The sequence below is a fragment of the Talpa occidentalis genome, unplaced genomic scaffold (assembly GCF_014898055.3).
Source record: "Talpa occidentalis isolate TD23 unplaced genomic scaffold, MPIMG_talOcc4v2.1, whole genome shotgun sequence".
In the NCBI taxonomy this organism is placed as follows: Eukaryota; Metazoa; Chordata; class Mammalia; order Eulipotyphla; family Talpidae; genus Talpa; species Talpa occidentalis.
This window is the reverse complement of record NW_026555331.1, coordinates 109,172,979-109,191,171: the sequence shown is the minus strand read 5'-3', so window position 1 is coordinate 109,191,171 and position 18,193 is coordinate 109,172,979. Positions and strand designations below refer to the sequence as shown.

The 18,193-nt window shown below is 39.0% G+C and overlaps 1 protein-coding gene across 3 annotated transcripts in view; it reads right to left on the bottom strand.

The window, feature by feature from the left end:
* BMPER (BMP binding endothelial regulator) overlaps positions 1-18,193 on the bottom strand; it is a 239,641-nt gene that overhangs the window by 181,756 nt on the left and 39,692 nt on the right. For all 3 annotated transcript variants that reach the window (XM_037510112.2, XM_037510106.2, XM_054692465.1), the window contains exon 4: positions 3,174-3,256. In XM_037510112.2, coding sequence (XP_037366009.1) covers positions 3,174-3,256 — 83 coding nt within the window. The remainder of the gene's footprint in view (positions 1-3,173; positions 3,257-18,193) is intronic.

The window sequence follows — 18,193 nt, the reverse complement described above, 5'->3', positions numbered from 1 at the left end:
TGGCTTAAATTCTTTCTTTTAAATCTAGTTTTACCACCATCTTGCAGTCAATCAGCAGCGGACAAAACCTACTGTTCATTCAAGGTTGTTTTAAGTTTTCAAAACTTAACTGCATTTTTCTATCATAGTTATTACACTTCAAACTATTAATCATGAGGCACAGGGTACAAGTGTAATATCCCAGACTGGCATCTGGAGATCTAAATCCTAACACCCTCCTAGAAATAAGCAGACCAGCTCTTCAATCTTAGAAATTTCACTCCTCCTCATATCAAGCTTTACTTTTAAGCATGAAATGAAAAGATCAGATACAACTATTTTAAAGTTTATATTATATATGTCAAGATAGAGCAGCTAAGTCTTAATAATTAAATCCAATGACTCACTTGCAAACTAACCTTGGGACTGTAATATTTTAATGTCAATTGAAACATTTTTTAATTTCTGGAGTTGAGGATTTTTCTCCGTATCCTTTACCCATTTTGTAAATAGATTTGTGCTTTTGTTTGCTGGTCTGCTTAATTTTTGTATTAAAGGGAGAGGAAGCACAGGCTAAGAAATAATATAGTAATCTCATGACTATACAATTTTCTTCATCATGTCTGCCACCATAATACCATCTGCCACCATAATACCATCCCAATAAGGAGTGTTGTAATGCTAAATGCCTTCATATCTGTCAGGCCTCAGGCTTCTACTGCCAAGGGAATTTATTGTGGTCTATATCACATTTGGGAAAGGAAAAAACAACTATCAAAAGACCAGCAATATACAACATCAAAAAGGATCTGGGCTGTAGTTATATAACTGAAGTTAACAAAAAGCTATGGCCCAAGATCAATTTCCCTTTAGTATCTGCAATCCAGATGGAGGATTCAGGGTAGTTCCCAGCATGAATTTCCTCTCCATGAGCTTCAGATTTTCCTCTTCCAATAAGAAACTAAAAGCAGAAAATATAAGGTAATTTTTTTACCATCAGAACTCCTTTGGTAGGAGAAATAAGCCAGAACGCCATTCAAACTAAATAAACCAGATCATTAGACAAACTTACCCAGTTGGTACCCAGTGGAACCCAGTACATGACTACCAGAATGTACCAGTGTGATTTCTGTGGCAGCCTCATTACTGCTTTACAGCCACCCTATGAGACAGCACAATCCTTACTTTACATGGGATAAAAGTGAGGTCCAGAGAAGTTAAGTAAGACATTACGTGAATGCCGAATCCATGATTTTACTTATTACCCTATACTAGCTCCTCTCTTATTGCTCTTGTGCCCTGAAAAGAGAAGAGGTTGGACAGAGGATTGCAGTTGCACTATACTGGAGTGTCTTAAGGGAAGCCTTTCCTGACAGATAGCAATAAATGGTCATTTCCTGCATTCATAGATGAGGTGTTGTTCCCTAAGGAAGGGAGAAAGGAAGCAGGGATGGGAAGGTGCCAACTGGACAAAGGAGCAGCTTTTGTAACTACCTGAGCAGAGGTTAGCTTTTATTGTTGAATGAAATGATATTTTTTAACTAGCTAGTAAGGCTCAGGCAAAATTTCAAAAGGGGCAAAAATCCAAAGGCAAAGTTCATCTTTGGTAGATAACATCCCATTTTGGGGCTACATTCTACAATTCAGTGTTTCCTGACTGTCAGGAAAATATCTCAAGATAGCATCCAATAATAATTTGATATTCCCTCATCATTCTCTCAAGGCCTTGCTGAATGGCCAGTGATCACAGGTGACAGGAGTTTCTGGGTCGACAGCAGATAAAGGCTTACCACATTACTCAGTCAACAAAATATTCCCTTTCAGGTAATAGTCTTCATTTAATTTAAATAAAGTCCATCCAAAGGCAGCAGAATTCACACTCCCCACCCCCGCTCCCCAGCTCATGCAAACTGAACTTCTTTAAGATCTCTAGGACTGTGCATAAAAATGCTATACTACACTCCCAAAGGCAAGCAGTTGTCTTATTTAACCATGGTTCTCAGAGAGTCCCTATTGAAGAGTGGAAGTTTCATTCATCAGGAAGCAAATTTCATAGGGTGATGGGCTAATGAAAATTTTTAGATGGATCTGTGCTTTTGATGTTATTAAAACTCATTGCTCTCCTGCCTTTGTCCCATGAAACTGACTGATTGACTTTATAAGCCACAGTAAAGACTCAATATATACTTATTATTCAGTGAATCTATTAATTTTATTTGTTCTACTTTCTGCTTATTTTCACAAATAATTTAGATTTACTACATAAATAAACTGAACATTTAACTGACTAATACCTGAAGATCTTACAAGTAAACATGCCCACTGACTCATAAAATTCAGATTTCAATAAACTAAATGTCAATATGCTTGAGATAAATTCAGAAAGAAATATGTACTACTATACTAGACTTTCATTCTCCTTTCATTGCAAATGCATATCCTTGGACAGTGACAATGAAATGAGGCTGTGGTAAAATTATTTAACAGCATCTTCTCTACAGAGAAGAATTTTTAAATTATTTCACAATAGAATGAACATTTTTTTAAACACAGTAATTCTTTAGAGATAAGAGAAGTCTTTGAAATTTAGCTTTCTCATTTCCCCTTTGATAATATAATGATCTGTTGTCATTAGAGCCATGTGGAATCAGTGCTCATTTCAGAATTCATTCAGCAAACACCAGCCAAGCAGGCTCCTTAGGAGCTGAACTGGTGGTTCTAAAATTTGTTGTGTTGAAATCATTGAGGTTACAGTGAGCTAATTGCTTTGATTTAATACAGTTTACAGACTGGCTCCAGTTCAAAATGTTTCTAAATCAAAGAAGGAAAACATATATCCTCTAACAATACCTCTTTCTGCTAACAGGAATCCATGTTTTACTCAAAATTGACTTCACAGGAAGACATGAATTTTCCCCAAGGACGTATGCATCTTCCCAGAAGTTTTCCAGGCACCATTTAACAATCACAAACAAGTTCACTGTGTATTTCTAGAAGCAAGTCCTATACCATATCTATCATCAATCTGTTTTGTTGTGGTGAATTTTACAATAAATATGCACAAAAATACAGCTGCTTTTCCATTTTTTCTCACTTATGTTTTGCTTTTTTTTGTTTGTTTCATTCTGGTTTTTCTGGAAAGGGCTTCTGAGACAGAGTGATTTTCCCTGGAAAGTAAAATAGTTAGACTTTACCTGGCACTGGCGCAGGACACAGGGCTCTGCAGGACTCTGCCATTTGAAGGAGCTGTTATAGGTATTCCCTTCATAGGTGCAACCTGGACAAGAAACACAGAGGCAAGGAGAAGGCCAAGAATGAGTGTGGGTTTCTTTTATCTAGGAGCAAAAGAAGTTGCGTCCTCTCAGCCAGGAACGGTGGTCACAGAGACGAGCACGTGTCATTGGCTTTTTTCCCCAAAAACACAACTAAGCTTTCTAAGTGTCCACTTAACTTTCACTTACATTAATCCTTTGACTAGTAAGAAGATTAAGCCCACAGACTACATTTTCAATTGGAAAACGATGGATTAATGAATTCTCTTAGTCAAAATGAATGACCTCATGACTTTACATATGCTTAATGAAGTATGAGGAGTACAAGGCTAAAACATCTCTGTGAAAGGAAATTTTATATGAGACTAAATAAACTTAAAATTGCTGAACAAGAGGAACATTTCAAACATGGTAGGAAACAAAAAAAATAAATAAAATACAGGAATTACTTGTAAAATTCTATACCCATCTAAGACTCTTGAAAGCTACTGTCTTCACCAGATTCATCTTTCATATTTCACTTTAATTTTATTTTTATGTAATGAGCTAAATTAAGAAAATTTGAAACTACCACTGTATAGATTATCACACATGATTTCACTGGCCAAAACACATGTCATGCTAAATCTTTGGCCAAAATCAAGAGCAAAGGCACCAGAGATTTTGTAAAGAGGAAATAAGGCAGAAAACTTAAGATTTTGTAGACAGAGCCAAAGAAATAATGATGCAAAGATCACAGCCTAGATCTTGATTCATTTTGTACAAATAACATCCTTCACACATTTTTGAAAAGATATACGTGGCTATGTCTCTGATCACTGCCTAGTAGATGCTCAGAAGCCACCAGGCAAAGGGATTTACCAATCATAGATCAGATGGTTTGGCCCAAGAGTACAGAGGAAAGCAACACACACGCATAGGATAATGAAGAAATAAAGTGGCTGGCTCTGTATGCTTTTATGATTGAGTTCTGACAAGCCAATCACCCTCAATTTACAAGAGTTTTTCTTGTCCAAAACACAGACAGAAGACTCACCCTCTTCCCTAAATTCTTTTAGACACTGCTGTGGTGATTAAAAACAACAACAACAACATCAACAGAAAATGCTTAATACATGCACAGAGAATAATAAAGAACTTAAGAGCATTTTAAAAGACATTTTCATAAACTTGGAGTCCTGATCTGCATTCCCAGAGAATTGTGAATGAAAAGATCTCAGTAATACTCTTCTCTCTAGTTCCTACAAATCAAATTACTAAAATACACAGCTGATTGGAAACATATTAGGGAAATGCTTTCACTATATATTTTTTAATTTCCTTTGCATGAAGTGTTACAGAGATAAAATGTTCAACCACAGGGGACCCTAGCACACTACAAATACTTACACCGAACCAAAAATGAATACAGTAAATTTTCAACAATGAAAACCAATATAAAACAATTTGGGCTAGCATAAATCTTACGAACAAACACACTTACAATAGACATGCCATGTGCATGTCTGATCCACTAACACAGACTTACTCGGTATAATAAATAACTTGTTCCGAGAGATGGAGGCGGGGAAATCAGAGGACCAAATCCAATTCATGTTAAGTCCAAGTAAATATGAAATGCCTGCCAAGTCTGCCAGCAGAGTTTCCAAATATGTTATATATTTTCATCCTCTGGCTTAAAAAAACTGAAAGGGTGATTTTATGCTGCTAATAGAGCAGGCAAAGAGCTTGCCCCTTTAACTTTGGAGGAGGAAGAACACTACAAAACCCACAGAGCTCAGCCTGAATGTATAGGCCAAGAGACTGTTCCCAACAACCACAGGTCAGGCACACGCAGGGCTCCCAGGAACCATGCAGGGCTCTCTAGATTATCACTCCATGTGGGATAAGAAGTTTTGAAATAAGTGACCCACAGGGCAGGGAACCAAGCAACATTTTCTGCTTCAAATATGTACCTGTCATTTGGGAGGCTGTGTCTGCCACATATCTTTTTACTTTTTAAAGATTTATTGATTTATGCATACAAGAACTGGGGTACAGGCCAGAAGCACAGGGGGCAAGAGGATTCATCAGAGACAGAGTAGGGAACAGAACAGGCAAACGGACCAAAGACACTGCTGAGGGGAGCAGCAGGCGAGACAGGAGAGGTCTGCTGTGCCATGTGGGTAACAACCTGGCCAGCTGGGGATGAACTCCTGCTGCAGAGACTGGGGATAGCCTCATAGTGTTGTGCTTAACCCCTCGTGCCACCAGGGAGGTCCTGCCACCATATCTTAACATGGGAAGATAAAGGTCAAAAAGATCAAAATATTTATTTGATCTTTACCGCCCTTACCTCCATGTCAGTCTGCCGTACCTTAGCCCATATAATAGATCTTCCCAAATGCTGGATGAGTCTGAATAATGGAATAGACTCAAAAACACCTGTGATCATCTTTTCAGTAAGTATAATTCATACATTCATGCCTACCTTCATCATCATCAGTGACCTATAGAGATTTCAGTATACCATTCATTTTAATAGATTTCTGACAGAAGGGATTCTTGGGTATAAGATCATTGAAGACATTTTTTATTGCTCTTTGAGTTCATGTTCTAAGATAAAAATGTTCTCTTAATTCAAGGTATTATTACATTACTAGCTATTTAAAGACTCATATATATGTACAATTCAAAAGTACCTCATATTTATTCCAGAATTACTTCTTGTTTTCTGTAAGGAAAACATCTTTACAATAAATTCGATTTGGCATCAACTTTATAGTGTTAATAAGACAGACGGGCGATATTTTGCACCTATTTTTATTGAAACCCCAGAAGAGGAAATACTAAATATTTCTGATTGTCCAAGGTAGAAAGAGAGGCAAAGAAAATTTTTTCATCACACAGAAGTAAGACTTCTCAAATTACCCATAGTGAAAAGTCAGTTTATTTAATTTTCGTTCTTCCAACCCAACGTGGACTGATAAATATATGTGTGTGTGTGTAATGTATAATAAGATAAATTTTTCAAAAATTAAGTTTAAGGGCCTCCCCGGTGGCACAGCGGTTGAGCGCTGGGTTGTGAAGCTGCCCGCAGCCTCTGCGGCGCCGGTTCAATCCCCGGCTGTTCCCTGGCCACCGGAGGAGGGTCCCACATGGCGCGCAGACCTCTCCTGCCTCCCGCTGCTCCCCTCAGCAGTTTACTTCGGTTCTTCTGCCTGCTCTGCTCCCTGCTCTGGCTCTGGTGAATTCTCTCACCCTCCCGCGCTTCTGACTGTACCCAGTGCTTGTATAAACAAAACAAACAAACAAATAAATAAATAAAACATGCCTCTATAAAAAAAATTTAAAAAAAAAAAAAAATTAAGTTGAAGACCAGGAAAAAACACGACCAATTTATTATATTATTATCATCGTCATTTCAATTGTTTCCCTTTTGTTCTGTACATATCTCACTGTAGACCAGCATCGTAATCTGTGGACCACTGGTGACCCTGCAGAGCAGGCTGCATTGCATTGGTGGATGTGTCATGGGAATCAGGGGGACACCCAAAGAAACAATCAAAATAATGTGTCTCGGATACTTAGAACCAGAAGCAAACCTACCCATAATATAATAGTTTCTCTCCTTCATTTTACAAATGAGAAAATCTGCACAGAAAAAATAAAGTGGCTTGTTCAAAGTGAAAAAGCATTAGGTGTGAAGCGAGCACTAGTATCCAGGCATTGCATGAAACCTACATTTTCTCATCAGGTCTAAACTGGTAGTATTATTTGGACACTTTGTAATTCATAATATCTTTTGCAGTGAGGCTTAATATCCCAGGAAGAAGGCCAACACTGTCCCTATAAAATTAAGTGGTAGCAGATCCAGAAACTAAATGAAAGAGTGGTTGGGGGTCAGGGGGGTAAAGCTGAGGAATGGTAAGGCAACCAGAGAAGTAGCCATTCCTTTTTCTTTAAATATTTTTAAATAAACTTTCTTCAGGGGAATTTATAAACATTCATTAGTTTTCTTCTGGTGATAAAAAGCTTTCGCGTCTCCACAAGCTTCAGTGAAACCATCCACACTGCAGCAGGAGGAAGTGATTATTTTCTGATAAAATCGCTACAGTATATTTAAACCTGCAGTTCTCCACCTAAAGTAATTTTGCCTTCCCTTTATCCCCAACCCAGGGGACTTTTGATAATGTTAAGATTTATTTTCTGTTGTCACAAGTAGGGAATAAGAGTGCTAGAAGGTTCTGGTGGGTAGAGGCCAGGAACAGTGCTCAACATTCTATAATACACAATAAAGAATCACAAATCCAGCTCACAATGTCAAAGATGAGGCGCTCTGAATCAGACCATCACATATAGCTCAAAATCATTCTTCTTTACATGTGAAATAGCATAAAACCAACCTAAACTAGCTATACTTTACTTGTTATGTATTTTGGAATTTTAAATATTTTCAGGGTAGGGAAGAATTTCAGAGCATTTTTTTTTTTTTTTAACGTGCATGCTCTTGGTAAAGAAGCTTGTCCTAGTCAACTCAGAAAACACGTGGCAACAGAAATAGGAAAAACACAAATAAATTGAATCCACAATTAAGCAATAAAACTCATTTTTCTTATTAGTTTTGACCTTTTCCAGTGGCCACATTATCCCAAGGGAAAGAGAGTACCACACATTTTCATTATTCTGTTGCTAAAATAGCTGTTAAAAATCATCAGGACCATAAAAAATGGCACTGGCCTTCTAACAAGACTTAGCTCCACTATTTTCACCCTCCTAGTCTTAATCCTTTCACTTTTCATGTTAACATTAGCCAAAGAGCAGAGAACAGGATCTTATCATGACCAATAACTTAACCCCTGGCACCCACAGGCCTACAACATGGGCCCAGCCTACCTTTCCAGTTATTTTCTTTCATACCTAAAACTCCATCTAGGTCCCTGGGTTTATCCACCACCCCTGATCATACAGAACTTGAATGCTTCTTAATGCAGTTTCAAGTTCTTGAACCAAGGCCCTCCAGTTTCCCCATCCCATTGAAGCCCCACCCCCTCAGCTGCAGCTGCCTAAGTACCCAATGGGAGAGACCGTGGTCTTTATCTTATAGGATGTCTCTGTAGCATGCTGACCTTGCTTTCTTTCTTCCACTCATCCTCCAAACCTTCCAGATGCTCTCCTCCAATTTTCTTTCTAGTCCCTTCACTCCTGCTCAACTAAGCTACTGGTTAATTCTCTCTTGGACACTACAATTGGCTCACTGACTATCTCTCTTGGCTGGAATCTTCCTGCACAACTACGTGTATGCACACTAAGTGTATGCTCCTTAAATCCAGGGCTTATTATGTCACACTTGAACTCTCACTGACTGATGGTCTCAACATGGCTGAGATGTAGACTAATACCTACCCTCAACCCTTTTCTCCAGACCAATTGGATGAGTCACTGTAAAGGAGGAATCTAATGTATAGTCAGGAATGAAAACCATTTACTATAAAATTCCTTTACTATAAAATTCAAACTTCTAGAAAATTCAGCTCTCAGGCCTGGTCTTAATTCACCTGCTCCCAAACACCCCATGCTGCAAATACGTTGCACTTAGAATTTCCCCAAACCAGGCTGGAAGATCTCATCCTATGATTCTGTACATGCTGGTCCCTCCTTGAAAATCCAAGATCTTATCTATTTCCTCCATTTCCATTACCCTAACAGTGTGACAAAAGGTGCCCCGCTCTTCTTCCTTGCCTGGATAACTCCTCCCTCAAGATTAACTCAAGGCGATAGCCTTGGGAAACCTTTTTGGAAACTTCCCCACTCCAGCTGCTCTCCTGTGCCCTTTCTCCATGCACACTTGGTCATTCAAATGCAAATTTCCAGGTGCCTTACAGTACTTTGCTTGTAGCAGGTACTTCCTAAGTGTTTAGTTTCACTGGTAATAAATAGTGAACGCTAATACACAACTATTTCTGCAAACCCCAGAATAAGAGCATAGGAAGAATGACATTTCCTGGACCTCCTATCTTCTCTTGGCAGCTGGACAAGTTCAATTCTCTATTCCACCGCCAGAAACTGCAGTTTTTCTGGAGCAACTCAGATATCAAAATTCATCTCTTCTTTCCACATCCCCCAGGGACCAGGCATGCTAGGGTTGAGCACAATGGAGGGATGTCCTTGAGCAGCCTAACCTCTACCCAAACATAAAACAAAAAACATTAATACTGTCTCAATAACCTGTACAAGCCTCATCTTAAGCTAATTTCCAGGAGGATGTTTTTTTCCCAAAAATCCAATTTGGTTCCCCAAACTAATGGTTTATTCTAATCCTTTTTAGAGAAGAGGAGTCAGCATGGAAACTGTCATATTCACTTAACGTAAACTTGGGGGTCTTTGAAGACAGGCCACGCCACACGGTACAGGAAAGCAAAGCAGACAGGTCTGCCATTCTTTGTGCTTTTGGGCCACCTGATACGGCACCTCTAGCTCCTGGATTTGGTCAATAAGCCCCAAATTAGCACAGTCCAATACAATTTTTTTAATGAACCACTTTCAGTCACTGTTCTCCAGAAACATGTGGAAGTATAATCAAAAGAGGTAACTTAAAATCTGACCAGTCATTCTAGGGCTTAAATCGTGTCCTGAGGAGTTCATTTAAAACAGACTTTTATTACTCTTACAGGCTGTCCCTACCATGGATCCTGCAGGCAATTTTGCTTATTTTTGGCTAATGGGAATTTTACAGCCAAACTATTTCCTCAATCTCCAGAGAAAGAATCAGACCAATGAACTGAGTCCTTAAAGAGAAGTCTGTGTGCTCTTGCCACAACATCCTCTTTCGAAGCTCTTTTGTTTTGCTTCCCAATTTGGAATCAAACATATGCTTGAAATAATCATCAATAGAAAAAGAAGTGGTAGAAAGCTATTTTATTTAATTTCTTGATGGCTTTATGGATAAAGTCCCAAAAACACAGAAAAAAAGGATGAGTGAAAAAAGATGACTTGCAAATTCAACTCACTTCTCCACAAAAGGGAACATAAAATATCCACGTGACTTACCTGTATTTCTAATCTATGTGCTTATCGAAGATGGCAAATTGATGAAATTTTGGCTTGTAGAACTCGTCTCATAACTGTATAGTATTATATAAAATGTCTGGCATTGATATTTAGGTAATAAAATTGATCCTATGAGCCACAAATAAATTAAGCTTTCATTCAATCAGTTATGCTTTCAAAGATTTAACATAATTAATGCAATAAAGGAAATATGCAATGCATTAAGAGAGAAAAATGCTTGCAGTGATGTGTTTGTATGAGCCACATCACCCACCACTCCTGCATTTGATCTGTTCTTACCATAAGCACTTCAGAATGTGAAGTGAATCGCATTCTGAGCTGAATCAGCATAGCAGCAACCACACTATCCTGGACATCCTTTTGTCAAATTGCCAACACCTACTGCTTCTCAACAGGCAAAGGAGAAATCTATTGAGTTCATACTGAACAAAAATGAAGAAATAAAAACAAAACTATATCAGTGGACTGTCCCATTAAGTCATAAACCTGGTTTCTAATATGGGCAGGAAAATGTCAGCGGAGACCATTTCCAAAGATAAGCTCCATGAAATATTTTAAGAAATATTTCATAAAAATCTTCCAGCAAGAGAAAGAAAAAGAAGACAGGAATGAAAGCCATTTAAAGTAAAGCATTGTAGGGGCCTCCCCTGGTTGAGTGCTACGCTGTGAAGCTGTCCGCAGCCTCTGCAGTACCGGTTCGATGCTGGCCGGTGAGGGTCCCACATGATGCAGCAGACCTCTCCTGTCATGCCCGCTGTTCCCCTCAGCAGTGTGTTTCATCAGTCTGCGTGTTCTGTCACCCGCTCTGTCTCTGATGAATCCTCTCACCCTCCCACGCATCCGGCCTGTACTCCAGTTCTTGTATAAATAAATCTTAAGAAAAATAAAGTAAAGCATTCTACTTAAAGTTTTCACTGGTGATTTAATTGCATTCTCATAAAAAAGCACTATGGGACAGCAAACATTTTACCTCTAGTTTTATAAATAAGGAAAACAAGATTCAGAAAAGCTAAATTGTTTTCTCCAGGTCAGAGAGCCACTCTTTCTTGGTCATTGTTTCAGCCATGCGAGGCACAGAGAGATCAGAAAGTGGTCACGTCAACAGTAAGAATGAAATCCCTATGGAAAATCACATAATGACTTCCAGTGACATCCTATTCTTATGAGTATGAAAACCAGTACATTATGGTAAAATGCAGGTTTTATGGGTGAAGAGGCAAGACCTTATTTTGTGAAATCATGTTTCAACTCTGTTCTTTTATTTAAAAAAATATTTATTTATCTATACAAGAACTGGGGTACAGGTCAGAGGCTCGGGAGGGTGAGAGAATTCACCAGAGAGAGCAGGGAGCGGAACAGGCAGATGGACTGAAGACACTGCTGAGGGGACCAGCAGGCAAGACAGGAGAGGTGTGCAACGCCATGTGGGTTTCTCCCTGGCCAGCCGGGAATCAAACCCACACTGCAGAGGCTGTGGACAGCTTCACAGGGCTGCACTCAACCTGCTGTGCCACCAGGAAGGCCCCTCAACTCTGTTCTAAGCACCTTTTCATTTGACTACCAATCATGCTCTGTGTTCGGTCTTTTGACATCATGAGGCAACAAGTAATGAGGGCTCAAAAGATAAAATTCAAACCCCCTAAGGTTTAATTTGTGTATTCTTCAAAGTAGGAACACCTTTCACACTTTGGGCTACACAGTAGCAACCTACAAAAATATAATTTATTTGAGGACAATAAAACAACCAACAATCTCATATAATAAAATGTGGTGGCTACAGACAAAAAGTCATGAACTGAAGCCTCAGTTTCCCCAAAGTACTTTCAAAGACATCAGTGAAAATCTCTTTGGTGAGAAGAAAAATGAGTTATATACAACAAACATGAAATACCATTTAAGGATCAACATATTATATTTTTTTTAACTTTAGGAAACATAGATGCAGACATAATCTTTATTATCATAAATTAAAAAGGATGTTTAGGGGGGCCTCCCTGGTAGCTCAGGGGTTAAAGTTAAGTCTCAACTCTATCAAACTATCTCCAGCCACTGAGGCATGAGTTCAATCCCCAGCCAGGGAGCTGACCCACATGGCGCAGCAGACCTCTCTTATCTCTCCTGCTGCTCACCTCAGCAGTGTATTCCAGTGGATCCTCCCGTTCTGCTCCCCACTCTCTCTCTGGTGAATCCTCTCATTCCCACACCTCTGAGCTACACCCCAGTTCTTATATGCATAAATAAATAAAAATAAATCTTTTTTTTTTTTAAAAAAAAGGATGGTTAGGACTCATTGTGAAAAATATTCTCAGAAATATCCCACTCCCCTGGGCCTCCCCTGTGGCGCAGCGGTTGAGCGCTGGGTTGTGAAGCTGCCCGCAGCCTCTGCAGCACCGGTTCAATCCCCGGCTGCTCCCCAGCCACTGGAGGAGGGTCCTGCATGGTGCACAGACCTCGCCTGCCACCCGCTGCTCCCCTCAGCAGTGTACTTCGGTCCTTTTGCCTGCTCTGCTCCCCACTCTGGCTCTGGTGAATTCTCTCACCCTCCCTCACTTCTGACTGTACCCAGTGCTTGTATAAATAAATAAATAAATCTTTGGAAAAGAAACTTAAAAAAAAAAAAGAAATATCCCACTCCCTTTTACTTTTCATTTTTAAATAATTATAGAATCACGCAAAGCACCCTTCACACAGCCTCCCCATTGTTAGGAGAGGAAATTGATTTAGTACAATCCCTGCATTTTAAAGAAGAGGAAACTAAGGTCCAGAAAGAAGTGACTTGACCAAGATTAAATAACTATAAGAAGCAGAGTAGGAATTGATTCTACATCTAATTCCAAGACCAATTCCCTTTGACTTTATTCTTGAAAGCACAGAGAATCCTTGTGACTCACTTCCAGGCCACAAGGCACAGATATTCCTGGTCTAGATGTCTGAAACCATCACCTTATTTTTTGCCTTTAGTACCTCAATGTTACCTTACCTCTAGAGGTTTGAAGTTACTACCCATGCATTCACAGGCTATCAAAACGGTCATACTCCAGAGCTTCCCCTGGTGGCACAGTTGTTGAGCACTGGGCTACGAAGCTTCCCGCAGCCTCTGCAGTGCTGGTTCGATCCTTGGCCTCCAATGAGGGTCCCACATGGCGCGACAGACCTCTCCTGCCATGCCCGCTGCTCCCCTCAGCAGTGTATTTCATCAGTCTGCCTGTTCTGTTTCCCTCTCTGGCTCTGGTGAATTTTCTCACCCTCCCGTGCTTCTGACTGTACCCCCCATGCTCTGCTTGTATGAATAAATAAATCTTTTTTAAAAAATGGTCATACTCCAATCTCCAGAACTCAAAATATCAAAACCTCAAAATGCATTTCAAAATCTGAACTCTTGGCCTGTTCCAGATATGCCCAATATCCTCAGGTAGTCAGAGGACTGTCTGATATGTTAAACATCAGCCAGTCCATGCCCAAGCATGTCTGAAGATAAGTATCTTGAGCCCTTTAACCACCAAGCTACTGGAAATATCATTAGGTGGCCCCAGTGTAAATAAGCTCATCTGAATGAAGGAGGAAACAGTATGTGCAAAGCCCCAAGGCAGGAAGCAATCACAGAAATCTGGAAGAAATGAAAGAACATTTCCTTGTGCAAAGGAGTTCAGAACAAGAGGAGGTTAGAGGGATAAGAAGGAACCAGAGCTTGCAGAACTTGTTGACTGTCTAACCAAGGAAGAAGGAACCACGAGGAGTGAGTGTTTGCTGCACTCACAGTGTTTGGTGATACCTAAGCTGTCTTCAGCTCTAAAGCACCATTCTCCAAAGATGCTCCTATCTGCCATGAACTCAGAGCTGCTGTGAATATGGCTGGTAGAATTCTAATGTGAATTGTCTATTTCCACACCTGGATATATCCACCTCGTGTAATCTCCTTAGTGTGGGCAGTACCTGTGCATGTGATCGATATCACTCCTGCAAATAGGTTATGACACATGGCAAAGATGAAGCAATTTTGCAGGTGCAATTAAGATCACTAATCCATTAGAATTTGACTTAGTAAAGAAGTATTATCCTGGGCCTCCCTAGTGGCACAAGGGTTTAAGACACGACCTATGAAGCTATCTGCAGCCATGGCAGCACGTGTTCAATCCCCAGCCAGGGAGCTACCCAATTGGCGCCACAGACCTCTCCTGAGCCCGCTGCTTCTCTCAGCAGTGTATTTTAGTCAATCCGCCTGTTCTGTTCCCTACCTACTCTGTCTCTGGTGAATCCTCTCACACTCCCCCCAACACCTCTCTCACTGACCTTGAAGATGCAAGCCATCCTGCAGCTACAAGGAAATAAATTCTGCTAATTTGAGATTAGAAGATTACCTTGAGCTTCAGATATGACCCAAGTCCTGACTGACCTCGACTGTAACCTTGAGAGATGCAGGTAAGCTATCCTCCCCAGAAAAACTATGAAATTATAACTGAGCAAAATTTTAGATCACTAAGTTTGTCATAATGTGTTGTGCACCAATAGAAAATTAATAGATATCAGTAACTGAATACAGTTGCTAGACCAGTAGCCAGTCACTGAAGAAGACACCTGTAGTTTTTTGATATGGCTACCAAGCACACACCTGATGCAGCACTTTGCATACAATACAACAGAGAGACCAGGACCACCAGCCTCCTTTGTCTGATGAGGAACATTCTCAACTTGCCCACTTCAAAAAAGTGAAAACTGAAGCACTGCAAGTCAGCAACAAGCCTTGGAAATATAATCTTTAACTTAAAGGCAACCACAAACTCTTCATTTAAACTGCCTTCCAAAATCCTATGGAATCTAAAGCACAGAGGCCCAGAATAAATGAGTTGAGACAAATTTGACAGGGAAAGCTGATCTCTGTTTTAGGTTTTCTTACTAGTTCTAACAGCAAAAACAAATTTTTTAAGTATGATTTTAATGTTAACAAGACCTTTTTAAACAAATAGGGTCATTTTTACTCAAATGCCAAAATAGCCTGGTTTACATTACAGGAAACCAATCTATGAAATGTAACATTTTATACATCTTTTTTCAGTTATAGAAAAGGAGAGGGAAAAGGAAACCCTTCCAGTTTTTTGTTTTGTTTTTTTTTTTTTAACTTTAAAAACACATTAACAACCCCTACTCAAATTACTAAGACTGATTAGATAGAATTAGTTATACTCTATATGGGCAGCTATTCCAGAATCTTAGCAACTTTCATCAAGTAACATATCAAAAAGTGTCAAGCTCAAAATTATGGTAAAAATAACAATGGTACTGGAACTGAATAGCTCAATGGTAAGGATGCTTTTTAGAGCAATGCAATTTCCAAAGTGTTTTAAGTGATATATCAATCTCAGTATTTAAACAACTACACACACACAGAGAAACACACACAGACACTTATACATACATGAGCGCATGCATGTGCACATGTGCACGCACACACACACACACACACCTAATGCAGACTAACTCTGGATGAAGTCCCAAGAATCTGGTAAATGATTGTCTCCAGGAAAGGGTACAAGGTAGTGAAGGTGAAGAATGGAAGGAAACCTCACTTTTACACACACACACACACACGGAGTATATTTTTAGTTGAATAATTGTATTACCTATGAAAAATATTTTATAAAATCAGACTCACACATGCAAAAAAGTAAACCCCACAAAAAGTAAAGGACCCTGCTGGGTACAAACAGTTATGAATACTGAAAGGGAAAATAATTAAGTTAAAGCTTCCTCATGTCAATTAATAAAAAAAGCCACTGTCTCCTAAGTCACATTTTTTTCAATCACCTCCACAAAGCCTGTCTGCCCAAATGCTTACTTTGAAATTGCTGGTCCACCCAGGCTACAATAGCCCTAGGGAGAAGGGGTGTGGTAAGGTGGAGGACCACAGAGATAATGTAGAGCCTCTCTCTCCTCCATGGCTGGAGCCCTCCTACACCAGCTCTCCAGGTCTCTCCTCCCTCTTTCTATCTCACAGGCTGGATGCTCCCAGGAAGACAAATGGAGGATGAAGTCTGAGTCTCCCCAACCTTTTAGCAACCTTAAGACCTTGAAAAATACTTTTTCACCACTAAGTGTCTAGTTTCCCCATCTGTTAAATCAGAATATGAATAGCCAGCAGTTCAGAACTGAAAACAACAACATCTATGAAAATCTAAAGATTGCGGTTTGTTTTCTCTTCCAAAATAGTCTCTCAATGTAGTTACAGTACAGTCTAAATGCATGACAGAGCATTAACCTAAAAGCAGGTCACTCCTTATTTGGGATGAGGAACTTATATTCAGGTCAATTATACATAATAAATATGAAAGCATTTGGTCATATCTAAAAGAAAGAAAAGCAGATGTTGAGGAAAGAACCACTCTTTTGTTTGAGCAACAGAAAATGCACAATTAAACGTTGCCAAAGAAGTTTGGTTTAAAGCAAACAACCAGATTGATACATGCATGGCTAACACAGCCTTTCCATATTAAAACACTTAAACAACAGAATCATATACTCTGTCAACACAAGACATATGATTTTTTTAAGTTTTTTTTTAAATATTCATTCCCATATAGGAAAAGCTTCCTCCAAAACAACCATACAATAATATTCCTCAGGCATGGCTGTCATCCAGGTCATTCTTGAAGTAATAATGAGAAGAGACCCCTTACTCATGGCCTCGTATTGTAAGAAAGGCAACTACAATTAACAATGTCTAATAGTTTACCATTATTCATAGTACCCTGTAACTTTGGGCAGTAATTGGTCTATAAAAATGAGCCAAATCGGCTTAGCATTCTCCCTGCATTCTTTCTCTCTAATGCTTATTTCTCATAACCTCAGGTGGTTGGTCTGATTTGGGAAATCAACATGCCAATATTTATATTTTACCTCCTTCATTTCATGAGATTTTATAAGATATTTTAAAATCAAATATAAAGGTTAAACTATTAAAAAATACAGCCCATGAGATCACCACCAGTAGAAAAATGAGACAAAGCACAGAGAAATCAAAGACAAGGGAAGGTTGTGGAAAACAACCCCACTTGAAAAATGAAAGACTATTTTAAATCTTTCATCAAAGTATTGTGGACAATCAATATTTCATGCTTTCTATAAAGAAAGGATGAAATTTGACCTATAAATGTTTGAAACACACCTTATTCATTTATGATCCACTAATAACAAGCATATATTCATAAAACAAATACATTATTGTTCATGAAAGAACCCCAAATTAAAGAGTGATTCTCAGTCCAAGTAAATACAGCAAAGCTGCCAAAACTCTCTATTTGACTCTCGATGATCTCACTTGTTTTCATCATACAATATTGAGCTTTTCAAATTAGATTAATCTTTTGCCTGGTTGTTAGGCTATTTGGATATAAATTTGTACCCATTATTAGTATAAAATAATCTCAAAAGCACACAGAAATACTTGCTTTTGAGAATTGGTTACAATTTACTCACTTTTTCATTTAATGAGCATGTGACTTCATTAAATTTCATTAAATTTGGTAAGCAGTGCCATCCCAAAAATGCCTGGCATGTAGATCAGTGAATACTCATTGAAGGAATGAATAAATGAATATATGAATGAATGAATGAATGAATGAATGAAACATATGAGCAATCTGATTGAAGCAAACAGGGACACAAAGCATGCATACTCATACCCGTATGAGTACAGAACCTTTCTAAGAATCCTTTGGGAAGTTTTCAGATTTATTTCCTCAAACACACGTAGCCTACCAATTTCTTCCTTTTCAAGATCAACATCTTTTACAGAGAAAAATAAGTGAAAGTCATAAAGGGATGGTTACAGTTTTGTCTGACCCCTCTATTCTCCCTCCCATCCCCGAAACAATCAACAAATAAAAAAAAAACCTGTT